At 41.5% G+C, this 17,608-nt stretch overlaps 1 protein-coding gene across 3 annotated transcripts in view; it reads right to left on the reverse strand.

Moving 5' to 3' along the window:
• The window catches only part of LOC115223778 (NAD(P) transhydrogenase, mitochondrial), an 85,080-nt gene that overhangs the window by 24,016 nt on the left and 43,456 nt on the right, over positions 1–17,608 (reverse strand). The window contains exons 1-7 of one of the 3 annotated variants that reach the window (XM_036512769.1): positions 12,896–13,034; positions 5,991–6,628; positions 4,285–4,472; positions 3,685–3,840; positions 2,808–3,012; positions 2,024–2,091; positions 125–287 (exon numbers count right to left, since the gene is read on the reverse strand). In XM_036512769.1, the coding sequence (XP_036368662.1) occupies positions 125–287; positions 2,024–2,091; positions 2,808–3,012; positions 3,685–3,840; positions 4,285–4,472; positions 5,991–6,603 (1,393 nt within the window). In that variant the 5' untranslated portion in view covers positions 6,604–6,628; positions 12,896–13,034. Of the gene's footprint in view, positions 1–124; positions 288–2,023; positions 2,092–2,807; positions 3,013–3,684; positions 3,841–4,284; positions 4,473–5,990; positions 6,629–12,895; positions 13,035–17,608 lie in introns of those variants that run through there. The other 2 variants (XM_036512770.1, XM_029794446.2) reach the window with 2 other exon arrangements.

Genomic DNA, 17,608 nt, shown 5'->3' on the forward strand with positions numbered 1-17,608 from the left:
GTTATGATGGAGAGATGAGAGGGAAAACCAGCCAGAATGGAAAGTAAGGAAGAGACGAACCAAACATGTCATATGTAATCATATCAGAAGAACTACAAGAGTGGGGAGAGATGTTTCGACATACCTATGATGGAGCTGAGTCCTGCAGTGTACATGAAGGCATCCTTCAGGGTGTTGTTGAAATAGTTTGGAGGAGCGGGTTCAACAGCTGCGGGTTTCTCTGCAGCTGCAGTTGGAGCTGCAGCAACAGGAGCAGGTGGGGGTGGAGGAGGCCACATCAGTTCACCCTAGGGGTAAAAAAAAATTTAAAAAAAAAAAAAAAAGCTGAAAATTTCTCTCATATTTTGGTAAGTACCAAAAATCAAAACAAAAGCCACAGCTGAGCTGAATTGGTTTTTCAGCCACTAATAATATAGACTTTTATCCCAATTACACCCAATCAGTTCTTTGGAAATGCTCGAGTATGGCCACAGAGCTGATTGTCATCCACATCACAGATTGCAATCACTTGCTACTGGTACCTTTTCAAATGAGTTTTATGTTCTTCTGATTCCCACAAAATAACTGGTCATTCACAAAGCATAACAAGATATGTTATAGATTTGCAAACTTATTCAACTTGGGGTTGATTTACTCAAGTAAAACCTTCAAGGCAAGGCCCCAGCATGGCCACAGTCTAATAATGGAAACAAGTAAAAGATAAGATATACAGTAGGCACAGGAGTGGCTGTGTGATAAGAGGCTTGCTTCTCAACCACATGGTCCTAGGTTCAGTCCCACTGCATGGCACTTTGAGCAAGTGTCTTCTACTATGGCTTTGGGTTGACCAAATCCTTGTGAGTGAATTTGGTAGACATCATCATCATCATCTGTCCGTTTTCCATGCTGGCATGAGATGGATGTTTTGACTGAGGACTGGCAAGCCAGAAGGCTGCACCAGGCTCCAGTTTGATCTGGTAAGGTTTCTACAGCTGGATGCCCTTCCTAATGCCAACCACTCTGAGAGTTTACTGGGTGCTGTTTACGTGCCACTGTCATGGGAGCTACTCAGGCAGCACTGGCATCGACCACATTCATAGGGTACTTTTTATGCGCCACTGGCACAGGAGCCAGTCAGGGGGTACTGGGATCGGCCACGTTTGGATGGTGTTTTTCACATGCCTCCAGCATGGGAAGCTAGTCAGACAACACAGGCATCGACCCATAATTGAATAGTGCTTATTACATGTCACCAGCATGGGTGCCAGTCAGGTGGTATTGGCATTGGGCCACAACTACAATTTTCAGACAGAAACTGAAAGAAGCCCGTCGTGTATATTGGACAGGTCCTGATGCATTCAAGGACTGCATTGAGATCCAATGCCTGCTTTGGAATGGGTTTTTTTGGCTGGATGTCCTCCCTAAAGCAAACATTTATTTGAGTGTCATTCATAAATATAAAACTTAGAAACATAGATAAAACTTAAATATGTTTCGACCAAAGATTGGTCCAGGTCATGTCTAACTTAATAGCACCACCTGATAGGATTATCTAAATCCTGTTTAAGTCAAGTTTTGTTTATGGTCCATTCAAGTAGTGAGTTCTTGTTGAGTGAGTTGTATCCAGGTATGGCTGGCTTATCCGGTATTCCTTAAAGAAATCTGTCCAGACTCTGTTTAAAGTTGATGATAATACATGCGACAGACCAATCTAAAGGGTTAACGCCGACTTGTGCATGCTTGCATAGGTTGAAAAGAGTTTATTGTGGCAAATTTACTATCGCCATATACCCTTTCTGTTATGAACCGTCCCCTCTCTCCGATCAGGGTAACACTCCCCTATGACCTGATATGTTTTGCAAAATATTGGAAATGAATGGCATTCAGTTACAACAAACAATGTCAAAAGAGACACAAACACATACACCCACTCATACACACACACACATAGACACATGCATACACACACACACAGATATCCCATGGTGCCACACAGAGGGACTGAATCCAAAACTATATGTGAACATAAAAGTAAGACACTTACCTGATTTAAGATAATGGAACCCCTGATTACTTCATCAGCCATGTCTAGGTGATAATGGTCCTTCTCACCTGGTGAATTACAAAGTTGGAAAAGGTTTTTAAGAGTTTTCATAAGCACCTGAAGATGATAACTGGTTAAAATATTAAACTAATAACTCACGACCAGCAAGAAACCCCTCGATTTTATGATGCAAGCCTTTTGGGCTTAATGGGATTTAAATTAAGACTTTCTACCAAAATTTCATAGGCGCAGGAGTGGCTTCAGTCCCACCGCATGGCACCTTGGGCAAGTGTTTTCTAGTATAGCCTCAGGCCAACCAAAGCTTTGTGAGTGAATTTGGCAGACGGAAACTGAAAGAAGCCCGTCGTATATATGTATATATATGTATGTGTGTGTATATGTTTGTGTGTCTGTGTTTGTCCCTCTAACATCGCTTGACAACCAATGCTGGTGTGTTTACGTCCCCATAACTTAGCGGTTCGGCAAAAGTGACCGATAGAATAAGTACAAGGCTTACAAAGAATAAGTCCTGGGGTCGATTAGCTCGACTAAAGGCGGTGCTGCAGTATGGCCGCAGTCAAATGACTGAAACAAGTAAAAGAGTAATTTATATTCCAAACACAATAATACTCTTTACTCTCTTTAACTTTTTTATTTCTTTCAGTCATTTGACAGTGGCCATGCTGGAGCACCGCCTTTAGTCGAGCAAATCGACCCCAGGACTAATTCTTTGTAAGCCTTGTACTTATTCTATCGGTCTCTTTATCATGGTGATGTTACTTACCAAAAGAGAACAAGAGTTTGGTGATGTTGTTAGAGTAGAGGGTACTGGCTTGTGTTGGCAGTCTGCTGGGTAGATCCGTGTAACCAACGTGGGTAACATCGTGGTACCTGTATAACTCTCCTGGTTTGGTTGTTTCTATGTTTCCGCCAGCTTCCGCAGCTAAATCAACGATGACCGATCCAGGCTTCATTGATTCAACCATTGCCTAAAACAACAACAACAACTTAGAGAGAAATTAAAACAAAAAAATTTTTTTTCAAAGAAATGTAAATAAAAGATTAGGCGCAGGAGTGGCTGTGTGGTAAGTAGCTTGCTAACCAACCACATGGTTCCGGGTTCAGTCCCACTGCGTGGCATCTTGGGCCAGTGTCTTCTGCTATAGCCCCGAGCCGACCAATGCCTTGTGAGTGGATTTGGTAGACGGAAACTGAAAGAAGCCCGTCGTATATATGTATATATATATGTGTGTGCGTGTATGTTTGTGTGTCTGTCCCCCTAGCATTGCTTGACAACCGATGTGGTGTGTTTACGTCCCCATTACTTAGCGGTTCGGCAAAAGAGACCGATAGAATAAGTACTGGGCTTACAAAAGAATAAGTCCCGGGGTCGAGTTGCTCGATTAAAGGCGGTGCTCCAGCATGGCCGCAGTCAAATGACTGAAACAAGTAAAAGAGTAAAAGAGTAACGGGACAAAAGCCAAGATTGCTAGCTCTCACCCTGGCAGCCTAGGTTCAATCCTTGCCTTGGTGGGCCACTATGTTTATATGCATAGGCATGGCTGTGTTTTGTTTTCAGAATTAACTGAATAATAAACAGTGTATTTCAATGGAAATTGGGGTAACAAAAGGGTTGAGTTGTCTAATTCTTGGCGACTTACCTTTGAAATGAGCTTTGGTGCAGGTTTTCCAGGAATCAAAGCTGTACTGATAAGAATATCAACTTCTTTACACTGTTTAGCAAACAAAGCCATTTCTGCTTCAATGAATTCTTTGGACATTGTCTTGGCATAACCTCCGGTACCTTCACCAGATTCCTGCAAGAAAATATTTAAAAAAAAAAACATTAGTTTTATTTCTAAGTTGGCTGAAAAGAAAAAAAAAATTTTAACTTAAAAAAATGCACTCAAGACTACTTTTGATGGTCTCAGATGGATTGGCATCAAAGGAGAATGGAGCTGTGCCCGTGGTGCGTTTAATTTGATGGGATTGGATGATGAAGGGGCTGTATCCCATGAACTTGTGTTCCTTAACTGAGTTTTATTTCGACATGTGCATGGTGTTTTTATTCTTTTCCAAGTTACGAATTCAGTGTGCACATGCGCATTAATACTTCTCTTTCTTGGTTCCTACTGAAAAATGTTTACAGATCACAACCATCTCACAAACCTATGTTCGTGAAGAGCACTTCATGTTCCAATATTTGTGTAAATAAAAGAATAAAATGGAGTGGTGGGGAGGAGGAAAACAACAGAACTGACCTTGATATTGACTTCCAGGAATTCTGCACCAAATGACTCGACTTGTTCTTTCACTGCGGCCCTGGTATCAAAAGCCCTTACTATAGCCCCCATGTTTTTGGCAGTGCCAACAGCAGACAAACCGGCCACACCGCCTCCAATGACGAGTACTTTGGCAGGTGGTACTTTTCCAGCGGCAGTGATTTGACCTGCGAAGGAGAAGAGGGACAGAAGAAAAAATAAGATATCAACAAAAGTTTAATTTCAAAGTTAATTTGAAGCTGGGTTTTTTTCTTAATTATAGGCACAGGAGTGGCTGTGTGGTAAGTAGCTTGCTTACCAACCACATGGTTCCAGGTTCAGTCCCACTGCGTGGCATCTTGGGCAAGTCTCTTCTACTATAGCCCCGGACCGACCAATGCCTTGTGAGTGGATTTAGGAGACGGAAACTGAAAGAAGCCTGTCGTATATATGTATATATGTATGTGTGTGTATGTCTGTGTTTATCTCCCTAGCATCGCTTGACAACCAATGCTGGTGTGTTTACGTCCCTGTCACTTAGCGGTTCGGCAAAAGAGACCGATAGAATAAGTACTGGGCTTACAAAGAATAAGTCCCGGGGTCGATTTGCTCAACTAAAGGCAGTGCTCCAGCATGGCCGCAGTCAAATGACTGAAACAAATTATAGAATAAAAAAGAATACACATTTATACATGTGTGTGTGTGTGCACACACACACACACACACACACACACAGAGAAGCTTCCAATTTCTGTCAAGCAAATTCACCCACAAGGCATTAGTCAGCCCAGGGCTACAGAAGACGATACGTGTCCAAGGTGCAACAGAGTGGAACTGGATTTGGAAACCATATAGTTGCAAAATGGGCTTCTAAACCACATGACATTCTTGCACCTAAAGAGCAAATGCCAGCAGAATGTAAGCCCTTCATAGGGCTTTCCATGCTGGACATATCAAAGGACAGATGCAAGACCAATATGGACCACATCTTGCCAGAAGCAAAAAGGGGTCAGCATAGGGTCAACTTCACTAAGAAAAAAATAAAATAAATAAAGCAAAAATACAGGGGCATTGATGATTGATTTGAAACCAACAAGACTTGAGAGAGGAAGGCTTCTCCTCAGGGAGCCGGGACCTGGTACAGCAAAATCCAAAAGGAAGTTGCAGGGATCCAACTGAAGAAAAGCAGAAAAAGACAGCCCAGAGTTGAGAACAGAAGAGAAAAGTTATCGGTGGGGGCTTTGATCCATAGGGATCAAAGGGCTTAAGGGCTGTAAGTAAAAACAGCTTTCATGTTGTCACTCAAACAGAAAGAAATAGTAGCCAATCCTCCCTCAAATGAAGTAGGATACAAATAATGCAATCCAACATACTCTTGATAAAAATGGGAAGGTCACAGCTAGAGTGCCTTCAGTAATGTTTGTCCAAGAGTGGTAGACCTGGTGTTAAACAACAACACCAACACCAACAACAACAGCCGTCCAAGAATTTGGACCTGGAGATCTCCATTTCCAGTGACTTCGAGGGCCATCTCCCAGTGGTGTCGGGCGTCAACGAAGAGCCCTCAACTACAACAAGACGACCAAAGTTTTTTTTTCCAAGGTCTGGGGGTCTCCCGCCCCTAAGCCATCACCTAATCACCCTTATCCGTCTTGTTGCTTAACAACAACAACAACACTAACGTTGATAGCAAAATTAAATCTCACCTGTGAAAAATCTTCCAAAGTTGTTTGCAGCTTCTAAAACAGCTTTGTAGCCAGCAATATTGGCCATTGAACTGAGAGCATCAAAAACCTGAGCCCTACTGATTCTGGGAACACAGTCCATAGCAAAAACGGTTAGTTTCTTCTGGGCCAACAAATCTACAAGTTCCTTGTTCTGGGCTGGATATAGGAAGCTGATGAGTGTTGTGTTGTCTTGAAATAACGGCACTTCTTCAGGAAGCGGGCTTCTTACTTTGAGAATGAAATCATTCTTGTAAATTGCCGATTTGTCAACAATGGCAGCACCGGAAGCTGCATAGTCATCGTTCATGAATTTTGCTTCGGTGCCAGCGTTTTCCTCGATGGCGACTTTAAAACCCTTCTTGGTCAACGTGGCCACACTTGCCGGGGAAACTGCAACTCGCCTTTCATTTGGAAATATCTCTTTGGGGATACCGATGCTGAGGTTTTTGTAAGGAGTTCCTGGTACGGTGCCCTCGGAGGAAAGGCGGAAGGCAGTTGTCTTCAGACCACGACTGCATCGTGCAGAGACTTTTAGCACACTGGATCCTAGGTTTCCTGCCAAAAGGGCAGTTTGGTGAAGCCGGAGTAACATCCTGCCAACTTCAAAGATATTTTAGCTGCAAAGAGAAATAAAAACAACAATTAGTAAAAGAAAATAAAACATTCCAAAATTCAAACAATTTTGCAGTTATCACAAGATGAAGAAATCTGAAGATAAGAATGATAGACAGAACATCATCTATCCAATAATAATAATAATAATAATAATAATTATTATTATTATTTCTTTACTACCCACAAGGGGCTAAACACAGAGGGGACAAACAAGGACAGACAAACGAATTAAGTCGAATATATCGACCCCAGTGCATAACTGGTACTTAATTTATCGACCCTGAAAGGATGAAAGGCAAAGTCGACCTCGGCTGAATTTGAACCCAGAATGTAACGGCAGACAAAATACAGCTACGCATTTCACCCGGCGTGCTAATGTTTCTGCCAGCTTGCCCTTTCTACTAAAGGCTCAAGGCCTGAAATTTTGGGGTAGGGGACTAGTCAATTACATTGACCCTAGTGTTTCACTGGTGCTCATTTTATCGACAAATTTCACCTGTCGCTATGTTCTAAGATCTACAAAATTGGCCGGTCGCAAAATAAGCAATAAGAATAAAACTACCTATTTCTTTACTACCCACAAGAGGCTAAACACAGAAGGGACAAAGGGATTAAGTCGATTACATCGACCCCAGTGCGTAAGTGGTACTTATTTAATCGACCCCGAGAGGATGGAAGGCAAAGTTGACCTCAGCGGAATTTGAACTCAGAACGTAGCGCCAGACGAAATACCACTAAGCATTTCTCCCGGCATGCTAACCTTTCTGCTAACTCACTGCCTTGAATAGAACTACCAACATAATAATAATAATAATAATAATATGCTCTGATGAAGTACCAGGCACTGGCTGTCAAAGCTTTTGATCTTAATTGATTGGCCGTGCTATCATGTACATGTTTTGTTTTATAAAAAAAAAAGGGCTGCAGCAAATATTCTGCTCAATACCACAGATCTGCTGGTCAGTTGTTTAACCTTAACAAGTTGACCATGTCTCTTAAGGGCTGACGAAGTGTGCATTTCTGATCACAAACAGAAGTAGTAGGGGGAGCATCATAGCCATGTGTTGAGTTCTTTGAGGTTTGAACCATCAACCTCTAGAAAAATAGGTGTTTTGTTCATTATCCTTAAACAACCCATATTCAGGAACCTTTTGAGTGGGATGGGCCACTTAACCTGAAGAAAGTTCTAACTGGACTTCACCTGCAAGGTACAAATATACAAAGCCCAATATACCCTTCATGACTATCCATCTGGTAAGGGTACACTGTTTATCTTGATATAAGATCACCATGTCAGGAATATGGTTGTGATGCATGTGCTTGGTGTACCCTTATCAGATGGATAGTCATGATGGGTATATTGGGATTTGTATATTTGTACCCCAGTGTCACTTTGATAGGATGTGCTGCCCTCTCACTCAATAATGGTTTAAAATCTTAGCACAAAACCAGCAATTCTAGGAGGGGGCCTAAGTCAGTAAATGACCCCAGTGCTTGAATGGTAATCCATTTTATTGATCCTGGTGAGATGAAAGGCAGAGTTGACTGAAGCGGAAATTGAATTCAGAACATGATAAGCTGGAAGAAATACAGTTGTGCGTTTCGTCTGACGCTGTAAGAATTCTGCCAATTTGCTGCCTTATTCTTTCATATTTTGGCACAGTGTCAGCAAATCTGAGGAGAGGGGTTTAGCTAATACCATTGATGTCAGCACTTGATTGATGCTGTCTGTTAAAGGAGGGCACAAGCACTTTCACACACACAACAGAAACTTCCTCCAACCAAATTCAATTACAAGCTTCACAAAAGCTGAGGCTATAGCAGAAGACACATGCCCAAGGTGACACAGAGTAGGACTGAACCCAAAACCATGTGGTTCAACAGTAAGCTTCTTAACCACACAGCCATTTAAACCCTGAAAGGATTAAAGGCAAAGTTGACCTTACTAGGATTTGAACTCAGAACATAAAGAGCAAGAACAAAGACCACTAAGCATTCTATCCAATGCACTAATTAATGATATGCACATGGCTTAGTGGCTGCGGTATTTGGCTCATGATCGTAAGGTCTTTAGTTCAATTCCTGGTGGTGTGTTGAGTCCTTAAGCAAGACACTTTATTTCACATTGCTCCACTCCACTCAGCTGGCAACAATGAGCTGTGCCTGTATTAGTAACAAGGCAGTCAATTAACAGAGTCGTTAGCATATCAAATAGACTGCTCTGTGGTAATTCTTCCAGGGCTCTATACACTGAGTTCAAATCTCACCAAGATTTTCTCCCGCTCTCTCTTTGCATTTGTCTGTCTTTCTGGAAGGAATCAGCTGTGATCAGACTTGGAGAGAGATGGGTCTACCAAGTCTAAAAATACTCAAGACATACCACATACCAATCACAATGGTGCAAGTGGCTGAGTACTCCACAGACACGTGTACCCCTAGCATAGTTCTCAGGGAGATTTAGCGCGACACAGAGTGTGATAAGGCCGCCCTTTGAAGTACAGGTACAACTTATATTTGCCAGCTGAGTGGACTGGAGCAACGTGAAATAAAGTGTCTTGCTCAAGGACTCAATGCATCACTGGGAATTGAACTCACGACCTTACAATCATGAGCTGAATGCCCTAACCACTAAGCCACGCACCTTCACTAGTGAGATCAAGTAACTTGCAACCTTTATGCTAGGTGATGAGGCTGAAGTATGATTAAGGTACAGACAGGTGTCTTGCAGTAGGGGGCATACATGGTTACCCCAGCTGAAGACGTGTAGTGGTAACAGAAAAGTAAAACCCAAATAAAACAAGGACCTGAGACGGGGCCACGGAGGTTGGGGTCAACTTGCTGGGAACTCAACTCTCGGGTCATGCTCTGACCTCTGCAATAACAGCAGAGACGTCAATACCGAATTAGCGAACTAAAGAATGGACCTCTACGTGGTCGAACGACCTGCTAGAAATAACAAACAAATCTCCCTCAAACTACATATAACAGGATTTTAAAAAAAAAATAGTGTTAGACATAAAATATTCGAATGAAATTGGAAAATTCTTTATTGATTTATTTTTATATATGTGAGTGTTCGATAATCTCGAGCAAATGAAAGGCAATGCGAAAAGTGAGTGTGTGTGTGTGTGTCGCAATCATCAGCGCATGTAAGACATTACTGAAAACAAGGTATAAAAAAGTTAATTAATTAATTAATTAAATTTCCATAAACTGCCGAGAACGTCGAGAAATCAGCTGGCAACATTTTGACAGTTGGCCACGCTTAGAAAGCTTGCCCGAGTTTGGGATGATTAACGACTGTATTAGGCGTTGTTTGATCAATAGACCTTGCTCTATCGCGGCTGACCTTGTGTTAAACAACAACAAAAGACCATAATTGTAATTGTCGGAATGTTCTTTGAGCACAGGTGTGATCAAGGTGTTAGAACAAACACAGGCTAACCAGTGTGAAGAGAAAGTAATTAGGAAAATACCATTGGAGTGTGATTTATGAATGATTGAAATATAAAGAAGACTCCTACATCAATTAGACACACATTGTGACCCATAGAAAGCGAGAAATCAACAGCTAACATGCACATACTGAGAAAAATAGCATGTGTGTGTGTGTGTGTACAGAGAGACAGGTACTACTTAAGAAGAGTGGTCCCGGTGCGCGCACTCGCGCATCCGCACTAGCTAGTCGCGACTAGTCGATCCTTACTTTGTGCTTTTGTGTTTTATTTACTTTGCTAGGTAGTCGTTGTGGGATCGACTAGTCACGACTAGCTAGCGCGGATGCGCGGGTACGCGAGTGTGCGCACCGGAACCACTCTTCTTAAGTACGGTACTACTAGCGAATAGTGGTCCCCGTGCGCGCATCCGCGCTAGCTAGTCGTAAGTAGTCGATCCTACAACGACTCCCCAGCAAAGTAAATAAAACATAAATAAATTGGCGAAGTTTCGTATGTCGTAGATCAGATTTCCGTCGATTTCCGTAAAAAACTTTTATTTTTTTACATAAGTAATGAGAGCGAAAGAGACTAAGAGGAAGCGATTTTACGACGAGAAGGTTTCACTTTGAAATCGGCCTGTGTGCGTTTGATGGGGTGTGGGAGACAGACAGTATGTTGTGTAAGTGAAGTGCTTCTGTTAGTGTGTGCGAAGAGACAGAGAGAGTAATGTGTGAAAGAGAGAGATAACTGATTTTTTACTCGGTGTATGTGTATATGTATGTATGCATGTATGTGTGTGTGTGTGTATGTATCTATGTATGTGTGTGTGTTTATGTATGTATGTATGTATGTATGGCCGGCATAGACTTTTCACACAGAACATTACCAATCGGATTTTGTCACTTTTCCTTACACATTTTGTACTGTTCGTTCCTTTTGCTGCACAACACAATGTTTACACATGCATATATATGCATGCTTGCACCCAGTTTCTGTGCACCTCTATAGACTATTAACTTTTTTTTTCCTTGAATGCAACTCTTTTCTCATGAGAAGAATATCTCCTCATTTTATAACTCTCCATCTTTTTCTTACCATTTCACCATCGTCACATCAACAGAGACATTAAGGCTGCACAGTAGCAGTCGACAAGGCATGTATAACGATTAAATAAAAAAAATTTTGTCTATATCTTCGATCACTGTCATTATTCCATTGAGTCAACCTCATTATTTTCTACATAGCAGACTGTTACATAAACAGGCGCCGCAAGGTAATCTTTCGTTTTAATTCGAAATAATGTAAACACTGAATCGGCCATACATACATACATACATACACACACACACACACGTACTTACACACACACACATACATGCAGACATACATATTCACATACACCGAGTAAAAAATTACGATGAATCGGCCATACATACATACATACATACATAAACACACACACATACATAGATACATACACACACACACACACATACATGCATACATACATATACACATACACCGAGTAAAAAAATCAGTTATCTCTCTCTTTCACACATTACTCTCTCTGTCTCTTCGCACACACTAACAGAAGCACTTCACTTACACAACATACTGTCTGTCTCCCACACCCCATCAAACGCACACAGGCCGATTTCAAAGTGAAACCTTCTCGTCGTAAAATCGCTTCCTCTTAGTCTCTTTCGCTCTCATTACTTATGTAAAAAAATAAAAGTTTTTTACGGAAATCGACGGAAATCTGTGCTACTACAACCGAAACTATGCCAACATCTTAATTACTGTTTAATATCCTACGTATATTACCCCGGGGGTAGCAATCGTCAAATCGAGGTACCTTGGTAGTAAGTCGGGTACACTTACTGGTTGGTACTTTCAAATTAACGAGATTTAATAGTAACCAGGTTGCTTCGAGATTTATTTAAGCTTGTTCTTCGTAGAGTTCGAACCGGTCACTAATTAAGGGACAAGGATTTTTTTGGTTTTGAATCGAAGACAGTTCCAGGTATTTGTGCATGAGTTTAGTCTGTGCAATAGATGTATAAAAGGTGTGTATATGTGTGTATGTTATAAATTACCTGCAGAAGATGCGTATGTCTCTCATCGGTAAAAGAAAAAAGAAACTGCAAGTCTGTTTGTCTCTCTATTCCTCTCTATATAGTTGTCTCTCTGGGTATTACTTAAGAAGAGTGGTCCCGGTGCGCGTAGTCGCGCATCCGCGCTAGCTAGTCGTGACTAGTCGGTCCTTCCTTTGTGTTTTTGTGTGTTATGTACTTTGTGTAAAAAAATTTATGGCAATCTTTCGTCTCTAGTAGACCTTTCCGTCGATTTCCGTAAAAAAAAATTTTTTTTTTACATATGGGCTTGCGGGAACTTTTGAGGTCTACTAGAGACGAAAGATCGCCAAATTATCATTTTACATAAGTGAATACTAAGATTAATTAAGCAGAGTTTAATTACGGTTTTATGGTATATTCTGTAGACGTTAAAACAGCACACGCGAGAAAATTTTTGCAGGGTTTCGGCGATTCCACACGTGTAGTATAAAATAAATACTTTATAAAGCAAATAACGTTATCAACCGATGATTGCCGGGGAAATTAATTAAGCTAATTTAATTACCGTTGTATTGTATATTTTATAAACAAAAAGATTATAATTTCGTAGTTGCGTGGACTTTCGAGGATTCCAGCATGTCGGGTCTACGTGGAACCCCCCTTGTTTAGAGAAATAAGGTCGTTGGTTACGTACGTATTCGACAACTCTACCTGTGTGTGTGTGTACGAACTTATAGAAAATAGGAAAGATAGTTACCATCTTGTAAGGCCAACCGTGTAATTGAAGAGCAAATGATATGCGTATTTGTGTGTATGTGAGGGCGAGTGAATGAGGGGCATGTGACAGAAAAGGGGGAAGGCTCTGAAGAAGTTCTTTTTTTTTTAGCCGAGTTTGAGTGAAAGAAAGTGAATGAAGGAGATAGTAATAAAGAAGGAGAGAAGGAGAGAGAGAACAAGTGAAATGCAGAGATGAGCAAGTGGGGGGGGGGAAGTAGAGGCACGTGAAAGATACGATAGCGAAAGCAGTAAGGGGATGTGTGAGTAAGAGGGGGAGAAGTGAAAGAGTAAGAAAGAAAGGGGCGAATAATGTAAAGAGAAGAATGTGACGAAGAAGAGATGAGTGTAGAGAAGGAGAGATAAGGGGGGGAGTGAGAAAGAGAAAAAAGGTAAAGAGAAAACGATATGAGACACTTGAATAGAAGAATGTTTGAAAGAATAAGAGATATGGCGATGAATGGGAGAAAGAATGTGTGTAGGGAAGAGAGGAAGAACAAAGAGAGAAAAGATGTTGAGAATGGGAGAAAGAGAATGAGAGACAATGTGTTGGAATAGATATAAAAGGCAAAGAGAGGAGGATGAGGGAAATGAAGAAAGCTAGAGAAGGAGAAAGAGTAAAAAAGAAAGCAAGAAATTGAGTGAGAGAGAAAGAAAGAGACAATATGTTGAAATAGATATAAAGGCAAAGAGAGAGAGAGAGAGGAGGAGGAGGGAAATAAAGAAAGCTAGAGAGGGAGAAAGAGTAAAAGGAAGGCAAGAAATTGAGAGAGAGAGGGGAAGAAAGAAAGACGGTGGAGGTTAAAATGCAGACACACACTAAAGGTGAGAGAAAAAGAAATTGAAGAGAAGAAAAGAAGAATCAGGCAACGAAAATATAATGAATCAAAGTCAAGAAGAAAAGCTGCGCTGCTGCAGCCATAGACTTGTAGATTGTGGTAAATAGCAGAGACGGAGATTAGAGGTGTTTGTTGCTGTTTACACCCAGGTCGTTTACCTATTTCTTTGTTACCCACAAGGGGCCAAACACAGAGGCGACAAACAAGGACAGACATAGGTATTAAGTCGATTACATCGACCCCAGTGCGTAACTGGTACTTTATTTATCGACCCCGAAAGGACCGACCAAACAGACCTTGGAATCAAACGCATTAGCCATCGTTTTAGTATCGAGGAAACGGCATTACATTATCTGATGTCTTATTATTATTTTTTTAATCCGATGGGGTAAGAATTGAGGGAGATTGACAGTTATTTCTAGTACATCAAGCGACCACGTTAATTCGTCTGAGGAAAATATTGATGGTATATGTCCTTTTGGGGTCGATAAATTAAGTACCAGTTACACACTGGAATCGATATAATCGACTTAATCCGTTTGTCTGTCCTTGTTTGTCCCCTCTGTGTTTAGCCCCTTGTGGGTAGTAAAGAAATAGGTATATGGTCACTGATCCAACGAAGGAGCCTGGACGTGGTTGCTAAATCTGCTAGAAATAGCAGTCAAATCACACTCAAATCATATAGCTACCATTTTAAAGGTAGCTCACATTGGATGATGTCGTAGATACAGTATAAAAATAATATGTGATGGTCACGGCGATATAGTTTTTGGTCATAGGCCCACTCCATCCAGGCTGACCAGGAGTGACCCCGAAAGGACGAAATGCAAATTTAACAGAAGTGGAATTTAAACTCAGAAGGTAAAAGAGCCGGAAGAAATACCGCAAAACATTTTGTCCGATGCTCTTGTTGATTCTGGCTACTCATTACGTCATCTACCACAAGGGTGTTAAAAGGACAAACTATAAATACAGTGGGTGGTTTACAGAAAACGAGTATGAAGATACAAACATGAAAAAGGGGGAAAATGGGGACAGACAGACAGACAAAGAAGATGTAAAACATACCAAGAGAGCAATCAAAAAACACCATGGATCTCGGATTAAAATTAACTATCAATGGACAAGTACTCTTCCCGAACTATGTTAACCAGTACACAGAAGCATGCTGAGTAGGTCCCCCACTATTCATACTCGCCACTCTTTTAGCAATACACCGGAGGATTGCAACTATATCTCCACCATCACCGCATCTTCAAATGGAGCTAGAAGTTGTTGAGGGCTTGGTCGATAAAGAAAGTGTTTGTTCTCAATATTGTCCTTCATACCTTTTTCGCAGTCACCACCGAGCAGAGGAAAACTGTCAGCCCTTCCCGAGTGGACGATCTTTAAGGATTCGGTTGATAGCCGGATCCGTCCTACATGCAACCACAGTTAATCGACATAACTCCCACATGTCAGCGATGCCCGACAGTAGCACAGCTAGCAGAAAATCTGCTCCGAGGGACGCGTTTATGGGCGCGACAAATCGGGGCCTGCATTCATCAGCTCACAACCTTCTACCTGATAGTCATCTATCGCATGCATTGGTACGGACATGTCCTCTGCTTCCCACCAGATCATCCTACCAGGACCTTACCCTCGTTCGACACAGCAGCTGCGGGCTGGAAGAGGTCCCGTACCAGATGGCTGGACATAACGAAGGAAGACCTCCAAAGGCTCAACGTCATCTAGCAGGATGCAGAGGGAATGGCATGGGACCGCCAGCAATGGAGGGCACTAGAGGACCGCTTCAGGGGCCGATAACCTGGGATGACCCCAGCCTCATGAAGCATGGGCCAATGTGAATGACTACAACGGTCCTGATGCAAAGGGAATGGGATGGGACCACCAGCGATGGAGGGCACTAGAGGACCTGGTCAGTTTTAAACACGATAACGCCTCTGGGGCCGATAATCTGGGATGACCCCAGCTTCATCAAGCAAGAGCATGGGCGAATGTGAGTGACTACAATGAGCCTGTATACGTTTAAAGGTCCGGAGATAAGGGTTGCAAACTCAAGGGCTACTTCGGGCGGCACACACTCCAGCTAGCTTCGCCACGGATGCTCGGGGACACTAAATCATGGTTACAAAACGGTTACATCGTTCTGCAACACCACTTCAGAGCTTGTAGAGTTTATCCCAAATCAGTAAGGGCCAAGCGTTACTGGTATTGACGGTGTTGGCAGACCCCTACCCACATAACTAAACTCAAATAAAAATTTCGAACAAATAAAAAAAAAAAACAGGGGTAACTTTGCCGTCCGTCCTTCAAGACCCTAAGTGCCGCTTACGCACACAACTCCAGAAACTAGACACTGAAAATGCAGTTATCTTTAGACTTTGCAATATCAGGAAGAGCTTTAAAGAATTTCTTCTGTTTTCTGCTTTTCATTCATTCATAAGATGCTAAAATATAAAAAAAACTTTAAAAACAATTTCTATGTTAGCGACATCAATTACAACGACATTGTCCGAACGTACGAAACTAAAATAGTTGAATTTTTTTATTTTTTCATAAAGGGGAAACTACTCTTATTTGTTTATTTTATGGAAGGGAGGCTCTCTACAAGGTCGCATCAATTCCTAGAAACAGCAGGTAAAACTCCGGCAAATCACATCCGAAAAAAAACGGAGAGAGGCGATGGTCACGGCTAGAATGACTTGGAGTTGTCGGATCACGGCTGTATTTTTCTTCAATTATTATTACTCTCTTACTTGTTTCAGTCATTTGACTGTGGCCATGCTGCAGCACCGCCTTTAGTCGAGCAACTCGACCCCAGGACTTATTCGGTGTATTTTGCCGAACCACTAACTTACGGGGACGTAAACACACCAGCATCGGTTGTCAAGCAATGCTAGGGGACAAATACAAACACAAACATATATACGACGGGCTTCTTTCAGTTTCCATCTACCAAATCCACTCACAAGGCTTTGGTCGGCTCGAGGCTATATTAGAGGACACTTGTCCAAGGTGCCACGCAGTGGGACTGAACCCGGGACCATGTGGTTCGTAAGCAAGCTATTTACCACACAGCCACTCATCCGCCTAGTTGTTTAACTTTGTTTTAATGTTTTGTCTAATGCAGTGTTCCTCAACCACTTTCTACCTATGGACCCTTATGATTCCTATTTTACTCGGGTAGACCCTCATAGCAATTCAATATTTTATAAATCCCATTTAATTTTTATAATTAAACATTACTAAATTATTTTGTATACTGCAGAAATATAAGTATATGAATTTTAACAACAAAATCTTGAACAGACCCCAGTTGAGAATCTCCAACTGAAATTCAGAACAATAAATTACTATTTAATTTTTTATTATACACAAGATTCAGTCAGTGAACTACAGCCAAGCTAACTCATCACTTTCAAAGGATTTTTCATAGAAGTCATTGTGACAAAAATATATTTCAGCCTGGTATTTATTTTAAGAACATGATGTATTATTTTATGTTTAAATCGGGTGCATTTGATGCACAACTTAAAGGATAATTACTTTAGGTTACTTTTTAGTTTATTTTCCAATTTCTAAAAATCCTTAAGATAAATGCTAATCATCATCATCGTTTAACGTCCGCTTTCCATGCTAGCATGGGTTGGACGATTTTGACTGAGGGCTGGCAAACCAGATGGCTGCACCAGGCTCCGATCTTGATCTGGCAGAGTTTCTACAGCTGGATGCCCTTCCTAATGCCAACCACTCCGAGAGTGTAGTTGGTGCTTTGCTAAAGATTTCATAAATTCTTTTGAGCATAATTAGCATTGTTAGCATTGTTGCTACTTTAATGATAATAAAACCAGGTT

Source organism: Octopus sinensis, linkage group LG24, assembly GCF_006345805.1.
Source record: "Octopus sinensis linkage group LG24, ASM634580v1, whole genome shotgun sequence".
In the NCBI taxonomy this organism is placed as follows: Eukaryota; Metazoa; Mollusca; class Cephalopoda; order Octopoda; family Octopodidae; genus Octopus; species Octopus sinensis.